Source organism: Fusarium proliferatum, assembly GCF_900067095.1.
Source record: "Fusarium proliferatum ET1 genome assembly, contig: FPRO_scaffold008, whole genome shotgun sequence".
Classification (NCBI taxonomy): domain Eukaryota; kingdom Fungi; phylum Ascomycota; class Sordariomycetes; order Hypocreales; family Nectriaceae; genus Fusarium; species Fusarium proliferatum.
The window spans coordinates 1,510,199-1,526,903 of NW_022194797.1; the positions used below are offsets into that span (position 1 = coordinate 1,510,199).

At 48.6% G+C, this 16,705-nt stretch overlaps 8 protein-coding genes across 8 annotated transcripts; 3 read left to right on the top strand and 5 right to left on the bottom strand.

The window, feature by feature from the left end:
- Positions 1-821: 821 nt before the first annotated feature.
- Positions 822-1,757, top strand: FPRO_14274 (putative iron-dependent peroxidase; the record flags this gene model as incomplete). The annotated part of the gene is made up of 1 exon (XM_031219280.1): positions 822-1,757. The coding sequence occupies one exon, from the start codon at positions 822-824 to the stop codon at positions 1,755-1,757; it is 936 nt and encodes a 311-aa protein (XP_031085055.1).
- A 384-nt stretch (positions 1,758-2,141) lies between these two features.
- FPRO_14275 (uncharacterized protein) lies at positions 2,142-3,019 on the top strand (the record flags this gene model as incomplete). Its single annotated transcript, XM_031219282.1, has 2 exons — positions 2,142-2,276; positions 2,342-3,019. 2 exons carry the CDS (start codon positions 2,142-2,144, stop codon positions 3,017-3,019), a joined length of 813 nt encoding a protein of 270 aa, XP_031085056.1.
- Positions 3,020-3,103: 84 nt separating this feature from the next.
- On the bottom strand, positions 3,104-4,387 carry FPRO_14276 (uncharacterized protein; the record flags this gene model as incomplete). The annotated part of the gene is made up of 5 exons (XM_031219283.1): positions 3,104-3,482; positions 3,536-3,689; positions 3,743-4,052; positions 4,104-4,291; positions 4,348-4,387. 5 exons carry the CDS (start codon positions 4,385-4,387, stop codon positions 3,104-3,106), a joined length of 1,071 nt encoding a protein of 356 aa, XP_031085057.1.
- Positions 4,388-4,997: 610 nt separating this feature from the next.
- Positions 4,998-5,897, bottom strand: FPRO_14277 (uncharacterized protein; the record flags this gene model as incomplete). The annotated part of the gene is made up of 1 exon (XM_031219284.1): positions 4,998-5,897. One exon carries the CDS (start codon positions 5,895-5,897, stop codon positions 4,998-5,000), a length of 900 nt encoding a protein of 299 aa, XP_031085058.1.
- A 497-nt stretch (positions 5,898-6,394) lies between these two features.
- On the bottom strand, positions 6,395-7,161 carry FPRO_14278 (uncharacterized protein; the record flags this gene model as incomplete). The annotated part of the gene is made up of 3 exons (XM_031219285.1): positions 6,395-6,758; positions 6,810-7,009; positions 7,135-7,161. 3 exons carry the CDS (start codon positions 7,159-7,161, stop codon positions 6,395-6,397), a joined length of 591 nt encoding a protein of 196 aa, XP_031085059.1.
- Positions 7,162-9,347: 2,186 nt separating this feature from the next.
- Positions 9,348-11,133, top strand: FPRO_14279 (uncharacterized protein; the record flags this gene model as incomplete). The annotated part of the gene is made up of 2 exons (XM_031219286.1): positions 9,348-10,078; positions 10,137-11,133. The coding sequence occupies 2 exons, from the start codon at positions 9,348-9,350 to the stop codon at positions 11,131-11,133; spliced, it is 1,728 nt and encodes a 575-aa protein (XP_031085060.1).
- A 386-nt stretch (positions 11,134-11,519) lies between these two features.
- On the bottom strand, positions 11,520-12,865 carry FPRO_14280 (uncharacterized protein; the record flags this gene model as incomplete). The annotated part of the gene is made up of 3 exons (XM_031219287.1): positions 11,520-12,119; positions 12,172-12,513; positions 12,563-12,865. 3 exons carry the CDS (start codon positions 12,863-12,865, stop codon positions 11,520-11,522), a joined length of 1,245 nt encoding a protein of 414 aa, XP_031085061.1.
- Positions 12,866-14,337: 1,472 nt separating this feature from the next.
- On the bottom strand, positions 14,338-16,016 carry FPRO_14281 (uncharacterized protein; the record flags this gene model as incomplete). The annotated part of the gene is made up of 3 exons (XM_031219288.1): positions 14,338-15,066; positions 15,119-15,422; positions 15,469-16,016. 3 exons carry the CDS (start codon positions 16,014-16,016, stop codon positions 14,338-14,340), a joined length of 1,581 nt encoding a protein of 526 aa, XP_031085062.1.
- Between the last annotated feature and the right edge of the window lie 689 nt (positions 16,017-16,705).

A 16,705-nucleotide genomic window follows, 5' to 3' on the forward strand; every position in this document is an offset into this window, starting at 1 on the left:
AATTTCCAAGACTGGTAATGATTAAGTTGAACAATTTATCTTACGTTAAAAGCTGACGTGACCTTATTCATAGTCCATGTAACCATTTCTGAACATTGAGATCACAAGATTGAATTGTCATTTCTACTTTGGTTCAGCGTATTGCTCGCTTACTGTCACCTATAATCTCTCAAGCCCGCACGCAATTGCCAACGGACTGGCAAATATCAAATTATCCTCCCCTTCACGGCATGGTATTGTGAATGCTCCCAGAACACTACTGGTTCATGATACAGCGAAAGCGGCTGTGATTCTACACTAACTGGTCCAGCTTTATCAAGGCTTAAAACAGCACTTATCTGTTAGGCCACAAACAGGCAGTCTTATCGATAAGTGCAAACGTGAGAACAACCCCGCCAGTGTTGATTATTTTGCGAACCTCATCATTGGCCAATTACTCATTCCGCAATCAGTATAAGTAAGCCCTCTGCGTCATGATTACGCCGATACCTCCAATAAGGTTTAAGTTATCTTGCATTTACTGAAGACTTACAAAGCTCATGTCAGCGAAAGTCGTCTAGTGATCCTTGAATATGCACTTAGAGGCTATACGAGCCAGCCAATGTCGCATTTGGCGCTGACATCCGTGAGCAGTTTATCGTAGGCGCTGTTTGAGCTTCTCAAGATAAGCTATGCTGTCTTGTCGCGTCTTCATCACGTATCAGGCACCATTGGGCCCTTCTGTCTCACGTATTACATCAATCCACTGCCTAAAAGTTACAAACTCCTCCTTTTGTAAGCCAAGACGCTTCTCGTCAAGTTCCGTTCGATCCGGTTTCAAAATGAACCCTCAGGCGGTGGAATCTCCCCTGTCGCAGTCGGCGACATTCCTCGTTCTCTCGGCAACAGACAACCCGGATGCCAGCAAGACAATCCGATCAACGTTGTCTAGCATTGCAGACATTACCAAGAACATATCAATTCGCCACCAATCCGCTAATCTCTCATGTACTGTTGGCATTGGAAGCTCGGCATGGGACCGATTGACCAAACTCCCTCGGCCTAACGAGCTACATCCCTTCAAAGAGTTCAAGGGATCAAAGCATACTGCTGTGTCAACGCCAGGTGATATCTTCTTTCATATTCGCTCCGAGAGAAGAGATATGGCATTTGAATTCGAGAGACAACTCATGGACAGACTGGGTGATGCCGTCAAGCTTGAAGATGAGACAGTCGGTTTTAGGTATTTTGATACGCGCGATGTCCTTGGGTTTGTCGACGGAACTGCCAACCCTGTCGGTCCGGATGTGAAGGACTCGGTGCTTATCACTGCACAAGACGACCCGACTGCTGTGGGAGGCAGTTATGTCGTGGTGCAGAAATATCTTCACGATCTCAAAGAATGGAAGACTCTCAAGACGGAACAGCAAGAAGCCATCATAGGACGCACGAAGCTGGATAACATCGAGCTGGATGATGCGGACGAAGGGCAACAGCAGTCCCACAAGAGTCTTGCTACGATTGAAGACGAGGGAGGAAGTGAGCATGATATTCTACGTGATAATATGCCCTTCGGATCTCCGGCCCAGGGTGAGTTTGGCACATATTTTATCGGTTACTCGAAGAAACTTTGGGTCATTGAGAAGATGCTCGAGCGCATGTTTGTCGGTGTTCCGCCTGGGATGCATGATCGCATTCTCAACTATTCAAAGGCAGTTACAGGCTCGACATTCTTTGTACCGTCGGCTGATTTCCTTGCTGGTCTTGACGATGATTGATTAGAGGGCAAGCTGCGATGTCTTGAGAGAAGTAGCCGAAATATCAATAAGGATAAAACGACCATAAATTAGTGAATAGTCTGTGAGAGATGCATAAATTATGCTATTCAACCCGTAGCCTAGCCTCAGTACATCTAATCATAGACCTCCTGTGCCACATGTTTACTGTACAGTTGACGCACCTTCAGTAATTATCTCGGCCAATTAAATGTCACATTCGGTGCTGATACGGGCCGATCAGATCGACCTTCCCACCACGTCAATAGCGTATTTGGTGATGTAATGTCAGACAGGTCCCTCGCAATTTCGCTCACAATCACTTCGAAACCACGGCGCGTTTGCAATCTTTACCCATTACCAAATACTTTGCAAATAAATCATACCATGTCTAATGCTGGAATCACCAAGAATTCACGCCCGAAGCGGAAGAATCGACCCAGGCCTTTGCCACCCGATGTCACGGCCAGGAACCTGGCTATCGAGAAACAACGCCGAGGTGAACTAAAAGAAGATTTTCTGGTGAGGCCACCTGTAGTGAAGATCTCAAGATATCACCCAGTAACCTTGTTGTGGTGCTCGATTAGGAATTGGCGCGCCTGCTGCCTGACCTTGCCAATACTCGACGGCTTACAAAGGTTCTCATCGTAAACAAGAGCATAGAGCATGTGAAACAACAGCGCGAACTCTCAATAGCGGCAGCTAGTGACATGCAAGAAGTCGTCGATCAGAACCATCAGCTTGTCGCTGAGGTAAATGCCCTGCGTGCTCAGATTGGGGGACCATCTATGCCTCAAGCCCAGGCCAAACTCTTGACCCCAGCTATGGCCCAACTAGCTGAAACAAAGAATCACGTCTTCGGGACATTCCCTGCAGGCTTTGGAGATAATTGGGCTGAAGAATACTCCCAAGTCCAATATGAGACAACACACGGAATGGGCTTCTCACCTGACAACTCTTGTGCACCCCCTGTCCTGCAAACAGATGTCAATATTACACCAGAGACCATCCAAAGCAGCCTAGAAACTACTCCCGGATCTGCGCCTGTATCAGCATACCAGGAACCACAAGTGAACTTCAACTTGTGCCTGAATACAGCGGCCGAGCCTAGTTTTCCATTCCCAGATCTTTTGGGTCTCAGTCATTCGTATCTGGATGATCCTTCGATGGAGAGTTTCTGGACTCAGGGAGTCGTTGATGAGGGTTCGGCTTGGGTTAGTGGTCTCAGTGGAAGCGATGTTTTATCATCTGTTTTTCCAGAATAATGTAGGAGATAATGAGATATAGAGTTTTTATTTATTTAACGAGAGTTTATTATCAGTTGGAATGGAAAAACGAAGTAACGATCTTCAGAACTGCTTTAAGACTTCTTCGATTGAATCTCGACTCTGCAGCTCGTTTGCCTTAAATGCCTCCAGAGCTTGGTCAAGCCCCCTCTGGGCAACGGTGTCGGCAGCGATGGCTTCGGTTAGTGCGGCCCCGTTATCTGCCAGATAGTCGATATCAAGTGCTGGAAGCCCAGACCAGTTTGAACCGGCAAGGGGATCAGTTTGTGCTAGATGGGCAATTCGTTGTGATGGGTCACCGGTCTTCATGCCAGAATCACTGCCAGGTGGCGGGTTTACATCAGCATCCAGTTGCGAGAGCCGGAGGAGAATATCTTCAGGAAGAGTGGCATGATCACAGCCGAGCTCAGCCATGGCCATTGCCTCACGAGCGGATATGAAGCTGTCAAGAAAAGTCAGTGCCAAGGTCTCACCCTCTGGAATTCTGGTACCTACCTTGCTGGTTTGAGTAGTGGTTGCGTCTTACCAGTCTCTTCTCGAAGTCGCTTGTAGACCTGGTGGATTTGTACGACCCTGGGTGACATAGGATGATCGAGAGCCGGGTCTTGAGCATCGGGCCACTGCTCTCGGTCGGTATGATACCAAGGCACTATGAGGACGTGAGTACATCGAAAGAGCCACACAAACGAGATAGGATCTCACAGTTATAGTAGGGACTAATAGACAACGTCTGTGCCTGACTGGCAGCAATGGCTTGAGCAACAGAAAATAGAGAAGTTCCCAGCGTGCGGATCCCTTCTCTGAGTAGAATCGGGCTAGCGTTGAGAGCAGGACCTGTGCACGGAATCTTGATACAAATCCGATCCTTCGAGATACCGAGCTTCTCCAACTCGCATACATAGGACCGGGCCTGGGCTACAACTTTTGTAGTGTCGTATGCGTGGAAAGCTGAGATCTGAAGCAAGACGCGTCCCTGAATGTTCTCTATGTTTCTGGCGCACAGCAGGGCACTCTGCAAATGATGATGAGATCAAGTGGCTACGAGATAGATAAAGTGACTTACCATGCGATCAAGAATTACCTCCCATCTTTCATCTTTGCCTTTTTTAACAGTTTTTAAGAATAATTCGCGGTTCTCAGGAGATACCATTTGCTCATAGACCAAGCGCTGATTGCTCGTTTGATCATGTGGCTTGAAAGGCAGAAATCTCTTCGCCTCTTCTGGATCCATGCAGTCAATGTCGATCTTAACTGTCAAATAATTCAGTACACATGATGGCCATAGAGGAGAGGAAAGGCTGTTATACCTTGCTCTTGGAGCTTCTCAAGCCAGGTGACTGTACTCATGGTGAATGGCCGCTGTGTGGAGAGCACAGAGGCTATAAGATAGAGGGTGACCTTAAGAATGGTTAGAACAAGAAGAAGGAAAGGGCTCATTTATAGTTGACTGAAACCCCTGAAAGATGGTGGAAAGTGCCTATGGACAAGAAAGTGGAAGACGTCTTGGTGAGTAATAGGAGAGACGCTAATGCATGAACTGTACAGTTCCTTACACCCTCAGAGGTATGAGCCAATGCTGTCAAGTGGGAAGTACCGTACAGCAACCCAGCCACTACAAGTACCGCAGACTGTCCAGTTGCCTCGTGAGCGTGGCGACTGTACAGCCATGGGATAATACCATTGGTGTCTCTTTTTGCCATATTTTATATGAACATAAAATAAGAATTACATGAAAAGTGTTTATGTATTGTGTCTTTGTGAAATGCTGCAGAGCAGTTCTCACGAAATGTAGGCGATGGAAGTTTTGACTGATCATCATCAGGCGTATTATCAAAGGATGACCGGTACATTAAGATGGTTCGCCTTGTCCTTATCATCTGAAAAATTTAGAGGAATAAGAATCGTGTTGGGAGCTGATCGGGACTAGCGTGTACTGCCAATACTTTCTCAACGGTCTCTAGAAGACACTGATCCCGCCGTCTACAAGAATATCTGCGCCAGTGATGTAACTACCTGCTTTGCTTGCGAGCAAGACAACAGCACCTGTGAGTTCCTCCGGGTTTCCCATGCGGCCATATGGCGTTCTGTTTGCCCAAATAGCTCTATGCTCGGCCAAACCGTCTCCCTCATTAAGAATAGTGTCCATATACCCAGGGCTGATACTGTTGACACGTATACCGTGTACCGCCCACTCTGCGGCAAGTGAACTTTTCATAGAGATGACGGCTGCCTTTGCCGCGTTGTAATGGACTTGAGGCTGAGGAAAGTTGACTATATGCGCAGATATGCTTGCCATCAGGATAATTGAGCCACCGTTTCCTCCGCCTACGATACGCTTTGCAACAGCTTGTGCTACCAGAAATGAGCCTGTGGTATTGACATCAAACATGGTCTTGAATTGCTGTGGAGTGATGTCCAAAGCATGCGCAGCAAAGGCGATGCCTGCAAAGCAGAGGCAGATGTTAATGGGGCCAATGGTTTGCTCCGCGTTGGCAACGGCGGCTTCAACGGACTCGGGATCTGTCACATCAACCTTGGTAAATGTGATCTTCGCCTCAGGAAAGTCACTTTGAAGACTGGTGACTGTGGTTTGCCCAGAATCAGGATGCAGGTCAAAGATAGCTAGTCCCTGGAGTCCGTGTTCAAGCAGAGCTCGACAGGCGACAGATCCGATGTCGCCAGCGCCACCAGTCACAATGGCATTGCCTGTCACCGCGAATCGAGCTCGTGCTCGATCCAGAGGTGTGGTTTTAGAATGAACATGATTTGGGGGAGATGTTTTGGACTTGGCTGAGCCGTCACTCAATTGCATTGACGGAGGAGCGCGAAACTTGAGCTCAGATCTGGCGACGGACATTTTGACCAAGCAAGGAGGGGTAGTACAGTGAAGCGATCGATACAAAACAAGGATGATGAATGAGCTGGAATCACACCACCAACGAGGATTACAAGGGAAAAGCAGTATTCATATATCTGTTAAATGAAGATTCTCAGTTAGACATTCATATACTGATTCCTCCAACTCAGTCTTGAAGGAGATACTGACTGGCGTCGTAAGCTGCCGATACTGTACAGTAACATGCTGATCAGTGGGGCTTGCCGGGCTTCTCAACCAATGAAACTGGCTGTGTGCTTAATACTGTACAGTAACCGCATTAGCGCTCACAATCAGTCGCCTCACAGAAGGGCAGCGAATCACTGCATGTTGCGGACGCAAAGATGAGCAATCGAGGCCAGCATTGATAGCAAGGTTGAAGTCGAAAGTAAATGTTACACGGTTACAAACGAAATGTTTATTGTTTCTCCGACTTTGGGTTATTGAATATGAAGAAGCTAACAGATCCTAGCTTCCATCTATCTGACGAGCTCCCACTCCTCACCGAAGCCATCAGCCTTCATAAGAGAAGCATTTCCAAGGTTGTCGATCTCTCCCTGGGCAAGATACATGTTCTTCAAGTCATTGTAGTACATGCGGCAACTATGTCCACTCAGGACGACCTCGCCATTGTCGTTGACGCTGACATACTTTTGAGTAGATCCTCCAACTGCGCTGACGGAGATGTAGTCCTTGCCGATGATGACAGTCCTGTTTCTGTCACTATCACGCTCTCCGCCCAGCCGGAAGGTGAAGGGAGTGCGACCCTGCTTAGTCGCATAGATCAAACCGCCCTTTTCAAGCCAGTAAAGCTCTGGGCTAGACTTGGACCGAATGTAGTAGCTACAGTACATCACATAAAAAGTTTCAGAATAATGCATCGAGGGAACTTACGAATCACAACTAAAGACGCTGACTCTTGGAGGCTGAGCGAAGTTGGATATGATACGACCATCCCGATCATTCAGCAAGGTGTATATGATCTTGTTCAAGAATGAAGGAGCCAGGTCCCACGCCTGAGCGCCGCTGCCCCAAGAGTAGAAATCAGGGCCGAGACGCTTGACATGCTCTGGATCCTTGGTAGAGGCCTCTCGCTACCACTCATCGATGGTCTCAGCATCAGGAGCTGTAAGAAGGTATCGATCATTGGGCTCGGAAGTTTGCTAAGGCAATGTCAGGCTGCTGGTCGCATAATGGCTGATTAAGTTTGGAGACATACCCATTTGAGGAAAGCGTAGTAGACCATGATGGGCTTTGAGAGGCGATTGAGGTCAAGAAATTTTTGAAAGCGTTTGAGTTCTATGACGAGATGAATGATGAGCTTTGAATGAAGAAGTGACTCAGAGCGTTCTCCATGCCATGCTTTATACGCAGCTCTTGATCATACACCGACATTTACACTGACAAGATACAAACTTCACTCGGATCAAGCATGATAGATGGTCGCCTCCATCAGGTCATGGCGTTTACTGAGCTTACGCCCTTTCAATTTCCTCTTTCTTAGACATTTCATCGTCATTTCCCAGCGCTTACAGTTGTCTCAAATGCTTCAAGACCAGTCTTGTCTCAATATTTACCAAAAAGGCATCCCCGCATCGAAAATGGCTGGCTGAAGACCCTCAAAAGGCCTGCCGAAATAAACATATTCCAACAAAATTGAGACGGCAGTCTATCGGAAGGGTTCCGTCGGTATTTGCCTGGTAGATACCGACGTCAATCTGAGACTGAACTGAAAATCCCATCTCAAATGGGATAGTAAAGATACGGGACGCTGGATTTGTCCGACAGCTGCATTGATCTGCATCACATGCCGGTTCGTCGTAAGAGCATAGCGAGATGCGGGCACACGCACATTCCTCATGTAGATGCACACGAAGGTTGGTAATGGTGACGAAATGACCAGGGCCCGTCTCAGCCCTCTCATTGGGACAGACTCGAATGCAGACGACCTCTCAAATTGGCCAATCCGAAGATGTTCAAGCTCCTGAAGTGTCTGAGAAGGTCCCTGTACAAGCATCTCAGCTGAGGCCGCTGTCATGCAAGGACGGACATGGCCAGAAAAAGCCTGGCTAAGGTGAATGGCGGCTGCATAAGAAAGAATCGGGAAATGACATAAGGAATACTGTTGGATCAAAGAAATATATGATCTACGAAGACCAACTTTGGCATCACGGCCTCTTCTACAAGTTAGGTATGGCCTGTCTGAGAGAAAATCCCTTCCGCCGGCAGGCCCGATGGCCCGTTCCGAGCTCGGTGCTGATCGCCCGCAAATAAAAACCTTGAGACATACTAGAGGGAGGCCTAAATCTATATCTGCGCGTTGTGGTAACATCAGTGAGACAGAAATTCACTCAGAACGACAAGGGATCGGCCAAGACATCCAGCTGAAGGCCTCACATTTGGCACACGTTCTAGCGATACGACTATCATTACCTAAAAGCAAGTCCAAATAGTGACAAGAGGCTGTACAGCTACCCAGAGAAGAAATTATGATTTCACTCGGGATGGTAGGCAAGCCTTTTGGCCGCCAAAAATGAGACATTGTATGTGATAGTTGCCCATGAGCTCATGTTCGCAAACTCCGGCTCCCCGGTATCATTGCCAAAGAACCAAGATTGGCGTCACATCATGATTATCCCTCGTACCGAAACAGCATTGGGAGCGTCAGAACATCTGTTTTGGAAGAAAAGGTCTCGGCATTCCGTGATCTAGTAGAAGAAACGCAGCCAGTAGACTATCGAGGAGAAGGGAGCCATCAAGGCGATCCTTAGGTTATCAGAATGGCTGAGACCACTGATCAAGGGAGACAGGATAGGTTAGTAATCTACTGAGTCTTATCCTAAGATGTGCTAGACTTATAGAAGTCCTCACTCACTTGCGAATACACTCCCAATCTTTTCGCTACCCCCCAAGTAGTACCCCTTAGCTGAGATTTAGCTCACAGTGAGATTCTAGTGGGACCAAGGCTTGCAATGGCAAGAAGCTCCATGGGGATATCAAAGCCAGGTTACGATAGTTTCATCCCCGCATCTTAAGAATGTAATTGAGAGACAATCCCTGCTTGGAAGGGACTGTTGTAGATCACACCAGCCACCGACCGGTACAAGTGAGACGAAAGGCCCCATCTGAATCAAACTCCAATAGCAAGTTAAAATAACAAATTTCGGTCGGTATAGCGACATCCGAGAATTGACGGCCGTTGAAAAACGCCAAAGATTGCCAGCCATGGCGCTTCTGGGTCGGGACATCGACTGCCAAGGTATCATACTGTCAATAAACTATGAGACGTGGATGATGGATCTAAGTACAGACTGGAAGCAACGAACCGGAAAGAAAACTTTATAGATAAAAGAGGCCTTCCACCGCACTTGAGGTTCATGATCACTCCTTATCTCCCCATCCTCCTTCACCTTTCTCTTTCCTTTCCCAACCATGCATGAATCCTGGAAGACCATCATCGTGCTCTCCAGCTTTGCGCTGACCAGCACAGCAAAGGATGTTTCGTTCGATGCTCGTCTTATGGTTCAGCAAGCTGGACTGCCTTCTGTGCTCAGCAATGGCTCTAGCCTGCCTCCCCAGCTTGACATCCCAAGCACTCGTCCAGCTCGGTCCATCGATCTGAGCCAGATTGTGCCTCTCCAAGATGCTTCTGGTAACAGCCGTTGCTGTCCCATTGGAACTGTCAACGATGGCACTGGCTGTGTTTTCCCTCACTCGTCTGTCTGCCCTGAGGGTACTCGTCTTGAGGGAAACACTTGCATCAGCGAGAAGCCACCCAAGTGCCCTGATGGTCTGATCTACAATGGTCGCAACTGTATCGGCACCGCACCTAGCTGTCCTCCTGGTAGCCGATTCAACGGCGAGTCCTGCGAATCTGAGGCGGAGCCACGTTGTAAGCCTGGGTTCCAATACCAGGACGGCAACTGTGTCTCCCTTTCGGAAGCTGGATGCCCTCCAGGATTTACTCTTAAGAACCGCCTTTGTACTTCAAGCAGCAAGCCTCAGTGCCCTGCCCCTTTCAAGTACGAAGACGGTAGCTGTGTTGATTCAAAGCCGCCGTCTTGCCCTCCCGGCAGTAAACTCACCGACGGCAATTGTGTTGGCGAAGCCCCTCCTTCTTGCCCTCCCGGCTATGCCATCAACAAGGGAGTATGCACCCACGAGTCAAAGCCGAGATGTCCTCCTGGATCCAGCTTTGATGGTACTGCTTGCATCTCCGAGAAGCCCCCGTTGCCGCCCTGGTGCCGTTTTCAACGGAGAGAACTGTGTTCTCGAGGACCGTGCGGCTTGCCCTCCCGGAAGTGTTCTCAGCGGCAAGAAGTGTATCTCTAATACTCCTCCCGTTTGTGAGCCTGGCCATACCCTGACCGGTGATTACTGTATCTCAGAGGAGCGTCCTCAGTGTCCCCGTGGATCCACTGTTGTTGGCCGATACTGCAAGTATCCCGATCTTCCTGTCTGTGAGCGTGGCACCAACCACCATGATGACGACTGCACTTCTTCCATTACTCCAGAGTGCCCTACCGGAAGCTCTTTCAATGGAGTCAACTGTATCTCAAATGATCGACCTATTTGCAGGCCTGGCTACATCTTCAACGGTGCCACCTGTGTCTCCGAGAAGGATGTCCCGGCTTGCCCCAACAACATGCAATTCGATGGCACCAACTGTGTTTCAAAGGAGCGACCTATCTGTGACCCTGGAAAGTCTTTCGATGGCGGTGCTTGCGTCGATCACTCTGATCCTCAATGCCGACCTGGTCTTGTTTTCGACGGCACCAGCTGTGTATCCAAGGAGCCTCCCCGTTGTGAACCTGGCACCAGCTGGAACGGAAGCAAGTGTACTTCTGAGAAGAACCCTGGCTGCGCTCCCGGTATGAAGTACAATTCTGAGACCGAGACTTGCGACTCATCTCAAAAGCCCCGTTGCCCTACTGGAACCGAGCTCAGAGATGATGTCTGTGTCTCGGTCACACCTCCTCAGTGCGCTAGTGGTACCACCAGAAAGGGTGGCAAGTGTGTTTCTGTCGAACCCCCCCGTTGCCCTCGAGGTCTTACTCCCAGTGGTGGTCTTTGCATCTCTACCAAGGTGCCTGAGTGTGGCGAGGGAACTATCTTCGATGGCAAGCGATGTGTTATTGGCAAGACCGACGAGTGTTATACTCTTTACACCTGCCCTCCTGTCGGTGCCCCTGGCCTCCCTGCTGTTGGTGGTCGCTAAAACTATTTCCTAAATCCCTAAACCCCCTATGTATCAGTAGTACGAGCCTCAACTCACAAATTGACAACTTTCTTTTTCTCAATCTCCCTCTGATAAAAACAGTGATTTCTATGCCTTTTCAACCTAAGTTGACGTGAGCTACCTAGATTCTTAGCCTTAGCGAATGTAGAGTATGCCAGAGCATGTTATCACAAACCTACTTGAAATGACCATGATATTTAGTTTAAATACGTCATGACTCTACCTCAATTTATAATGATAAGCCAGGGTCAGACTAAATGCATATTCAAGGGGGTCTCCTAAGAGTTAAGTTTAAGATATCGGTAGTATTGATTTTATACTATTGGTGTATTCTATCCATGTCACCCAGGATAATCCCATCGCATTTAAGCACCGTTACCGTTGTAGGCAACACTGTTAGGAGAGCCGCTGAGAGTACCAGTGATTCTGCCAGTAGTGGCAAGAGACTTGATGCGGTTGGTAACGGAGGCAGGGGTGGAGAGACCCTCAAGAACCTGGAGGTAAAGAGCAAGACCGGCAACGTGAGGGCAGGCCATGGAGGTACCGCTGATGGTGTTAGTAGCAGAGTTGGAGCCGATCCAGGTGGAGAGGATGTTGACACCAGGGCCAAAGACGTCGACACCGGCACCGTAGTTGGTGAAAGAAGCAGGGCGCCAGCTGGAGTCGATGGCAGCAACGGTCAGAGCGTTAGGAGCGTTGGCAGGAGACTGGCCAGAGACAGGAAGAGGTCGGCCGGCGTCGTCACCGTTACCGGCAGCAACAACAGAGAGGACACCAGAGTTGTAGGCAGCGTTGATGGCAGAGGTCCAAGTCTGAGAAGCGGGACCGCCGAGAGACAGGTTGATGACTGAGCGACCAGCACGGCTCTTGGAGGTGATGTCGTTAACAGCCCAGTTGAAACCAGCAAGGATAGTGGAGGTAGATCCCTCACGGCCAGCGAAGACCTTGACAGAGATGATGTTGGCCTGGAAAGCTGGTTAGTCTTTGAATGGCAAGATTGTATAGTGCTTGACTTACCCGCTTGGCGACACCGTAGGTAGAACCAGCGATAGTACCGGCAACGTGAGTACCGTGACCGAGGGTATCCTCGTGAGCACCACCAACAGCGTTGTAACCAAGAGAAGCACGGCCACCGAAGTTGGTGTGGCTGACCTGGACACCGCTGTCAACGACGTAGGCGTAAGAGCCTTGGCCGGCAGTGGTGTCGTAGATGTAGCTGGTAGAGCCGGAGGTTCGGTGAGAGATCGTGCCGAGACCCCATGGGGCACCCGACTGGGTGGTCAGAGCACGGTCAGTAAGCTCGGGCTCAGACTCCTCGTAGCTGAGGTACATAGTGTAGTCAGGCTCAACGAAAGCAACCTATAGCATGTTAGCGATTGAATGACTAAGACCAGATGTTTAAACAAACCTCAGGGCTCTTCTTGATCTCAGCAATGGTGGACTTGTCGAACTCGCCCGAGTAAGCGCTCCAGCTGCTGATATTGAAAGTCTTCTCAACACCAGAAGTGTCACGCTTGTTGAGGCTGCGGCGGTGGACATCGCCAACCCAGTTCAAATGAGCCGCAACAGAGGAGTCGGAGGCATCAGGCTTGAGGGTGATGATGTACTTGTCGGGAACAGCCTGTCGCTTGGAGAGGATATCGGCAGGAGCAGCGAGGACTGCGGGGAGCAGAGCTCCAAGAGCCAGAGCGAGGCGGCGGAAGCTAGCCATGATGAACAGAGAGATACAAGAGGAGATGAGATTGTGAGGATGAGGATAGTAAAACTGATTATCGTGGTGATCGTCAAGTGTATTTATACACAGATCAGCATGAATACACCTTTAGCTGATTGATAATACAATTAGATCCAATCATCCATATCATCAACACCAAGTCTTGCGTGATAGCGTTGAGTTTGGATACAGACTATTCAGCTTCCTAAACCGTCACGGCGGCCGAGGTGTCCAAGTAAGGAAAGTGATAGTGGAGGAATAGTATTAAGCAAAAGTGCCACTGCCAAGACAGACTTGTAGCGGAGTTAGCCTCGAAATATCTTGGCCAGCTACCTTGCAAGACTATGCTCCTCCTTGATTATGTCGCTGATGATTGGAGTTGGGTATCAAGGTCCATAAATCTAACTCTGAAGATGTTATTCCTGCTCAGAACGAGTCATCAAGACGAAAATAGCTCATAGACGTTGCAAAGATGTTTGTATTCAAGGGTCCAACGGTATGCCAGGGCATGAATGCTGCCAATGCTGGGGTTCAGGTGCAGCCGCGGGGTTATATGCTGTCATCAATTTCTTATCACCTCGAATGCTCGGACCTGCTTAATCCTTCCCGTACCTTTTCTCCTAGCGAACATCGGCCTCCCCCGCCATTTGCTCTGCCATGACCGCTATCTCGTTCGGGGCCGCTCCTCACAAAGGGAAAGGCGCGCGGACTTCCTTGGACGGGATGAACCCTCTTGTTAGGGAAAACCATAGTGTCGATCCGGCAAAGGGGGGAATATAGCGCAATTTGATGGGATTAATGCGATAAAGCGCTGAGTTGATCGGCAGTAGAGGCCTCGTGTGACCCTGGTACCCCTGGACCTTATCCTCTTTCTACTGAGCTCGCGTGATTCGGACACATTACCCATACGGGAAAATCCTAAGGTTCTTATGTTTGCACTAGAGAGTATGCTTAGTTTATGCATGCGAGATACCTGGCTTAGCGCTCAGCTAGCAGACAGGGGTACCACGGATTCCGCGAATCAAGGCCTGAAACCTCATCACTATCTCGGTATTGATGGCTAGTGCGATGTCGACCACGGAGGTGCAAATAAAGTGTTGGCGATAGGGACTTTAATTGGAGTGCCAGGTAAGTTTGACTATGGTCTTGGCTTCTAGCGAGCTTCTTAAATCGGGTATATATGAGGACTTGATACGAGAGAGATCGTCGGGCCGGGAGTCGTTGGCGCAACTTGGCATTCACCGCTTTGACCTACCAGTGAAGTGTGACTCAAGATAGCACGGAACCGTTTAGGATAGCGCCGATGCCGATCTCATCTGGTCAACGAGGGGATTTTCCAGTCTCACGATTTAGTCTATCCAGTATCTACAGACTACAGACATCCTATAAAGACAGTACAGATACATTGGATGCCTCTTTCTCTCCTACAGCCATGCCTGCATCTCTCCCATTTCAACTACCAAACCTGGCTAGTCCACAAATACCCGCCTTTCCACCTTGACAGGAAGGGGTCCAGGGTTCGAGTTGAATCGATCAAAGATGACGAAGTCCATTGCTTGGTCCGCCAAGTAAATGTTGTATCTCCGTACCAGGGTTGAAATCAATATCTGCAGTTCAACAATAGCAATGTGCCTGCCAAGGCATTGACGCGGTCCCTGACTGAACACGATGTTGTACCTTCTGAGATTGGACAATTGCTCGGGGTCAAACCAGCGCTCTGGATCGAATTCATCAGGGTTCTTATACAGTTTCCTGTTCCGGTGAACAGTCCATGGTGAAACTGCGACAGTCGTCCCTTGTTTGATGTGATGGCCCGCAATAATTGCGCCTTGGGGAGAGACCACGAGACGCTGCAGAGCGTAGGCAATTGGGGGTCGAAGTCTCAATGACTCGTCAATACATGCTCTCAAATACGGAAGGTCTCTAGCAGAATCGTATGAGACAACTCCGTCATGATTAGACTCTAGTCTGGCGTCGATCTCAGTTCGTAGCTTCTCGAGGCATTTTGGATTCGAGAGCAAAAAGTATAGAGTACTTGAAAGAGCGGCAGCAGTAGTTTCGCTACCAGCATTCATGAAGACGTTGGATTCAGCTAAAAGTCTTTGGAATGAAAGCTCTCGAGTTCCTCCCTCGCGGTCCTTCAGAATCTTGTTCATGAAGTCTCGTTGAGGACGATCTGGTGAGCCGTTGTCCAGTCTCTAAATAGAGTGTCAGTTGATTTGTGAATATTATGGCTTTTCTTATGCCTACCCCATTTAGTTGGCTGATGCAGACATTATCGAAATCTTTGGTACCCTGAGCTCCAGTTGATTGTTTCAACCAATTTGTGGAATTGCAGAGTCGTTTGATGATTTTGACGCATCGAATGCTGGATAGCTGAGCTAAAGTCGTGGACAATCTTGTCCCTCGATGTAGTGCATCAATAGTACTAGGGATACAATATTCATGCCCTGCAGGAGATTTCACTCTTGTGGTATCGCATCTTCCTGCTAGGAAGCCCATAGGGAGGCCAAAAGCCATGTCCCCGATGACGTCCAAAGTGAAGTAGTTGAACCTTTATTTGTTCAGTGATGTTTAATCTGATTGGGAGAGCTACTCACCATCGTCGAATATCCAATTTCTGACTCGTAATGCTCTGGGTTGCAATTTCATCTAAGTAGTCAATTAATTTCTGGAGATTCTGTCTAATGACAGGCTCCATGTCCGTAACTGTTTTCAGAGCGAATGAGTTGGAAAGGTATTTTCTCCGTCGAGAATGATCACCATGGTCAATGACGTTGACAATGTCGCGCTCATCACCAGCAATCTTGTCATAAAACGTGTCTTTCACAAGCTTTCGAGCTGCAGCATGGCCACATATGTCAGGTACGGCTTCCGGGATGTTGAAGATGAGCAGACTAGGCGCAATTCGGATGACATCACCAAGTCCTTCATGCTGACGATGAATGCTTCTGGACCGTCGCTGGAGCCATGTCTCCTTTAGGATCCAGAAATGGGTCGTTGCTGCAAGGAAGCTTGGGGCCGGATATTTTCTCAAGTTGAGAGGATCAAGAAGATAGTGAAGAAGAGGCTTCAAGACGAGGAACGCCACTGAAGCTAGAGAGATAAGAAATGCCAACTCTGCCGCGCTTATTGGTAACGAGAACATATCGAGAGATCCTTAGATATTTGGAAGTCAACTTGATACAATTTTTGAAATAGATTATCCGCGATACTTATAGATGTATGAGACAACGCTTCGGACAGAATTACTCGCGTGAAGTTCTACCCTACAACTCCATTAAGTGTGGCTGATAGTTAACCAGTCCCCGACATTCGATCAAAATTACCTATTTGAGAATTGGCTATGATATCACTCTCTGATGTTGTCGAATTATACTTTGCGGCGTAGTGAAGCTACAGCATCGGCCCAACTGCCAAAGAAGCTCGGACAGAAACACCCAAAGAGGCAATTTAGCAGTGCTGCACCCCGCCCTTTTAGCGTAGAGTGAGTACTGTAGGCAGCCATATAAAGTCGCCTCGACCAGATTTTCCTTTATGGGATCCTCAGTTCTCGAGCATATTTTCCCAGTTCTTCTCATGATAACGCGTTTCTCTTGTTACTCCAAGTTTCGTAAGGAATCAAGCGGTAGCATGGGTCGACGATCACAGTACACAGCCTGGTACACTGCATCCTCCCTGCAAGCGTTCCTTGGGTTCGAGTTGAGCTGACGTAACTCACAGCCAAACATGTCAAGATCGTCATTTGAAATGCAAGTATAGGCGTGATATCAGACAGATATAGCGTTACCCTTCTAACACTGTCTCCAATAGGTGACTCGATTACCCTACCCTGCT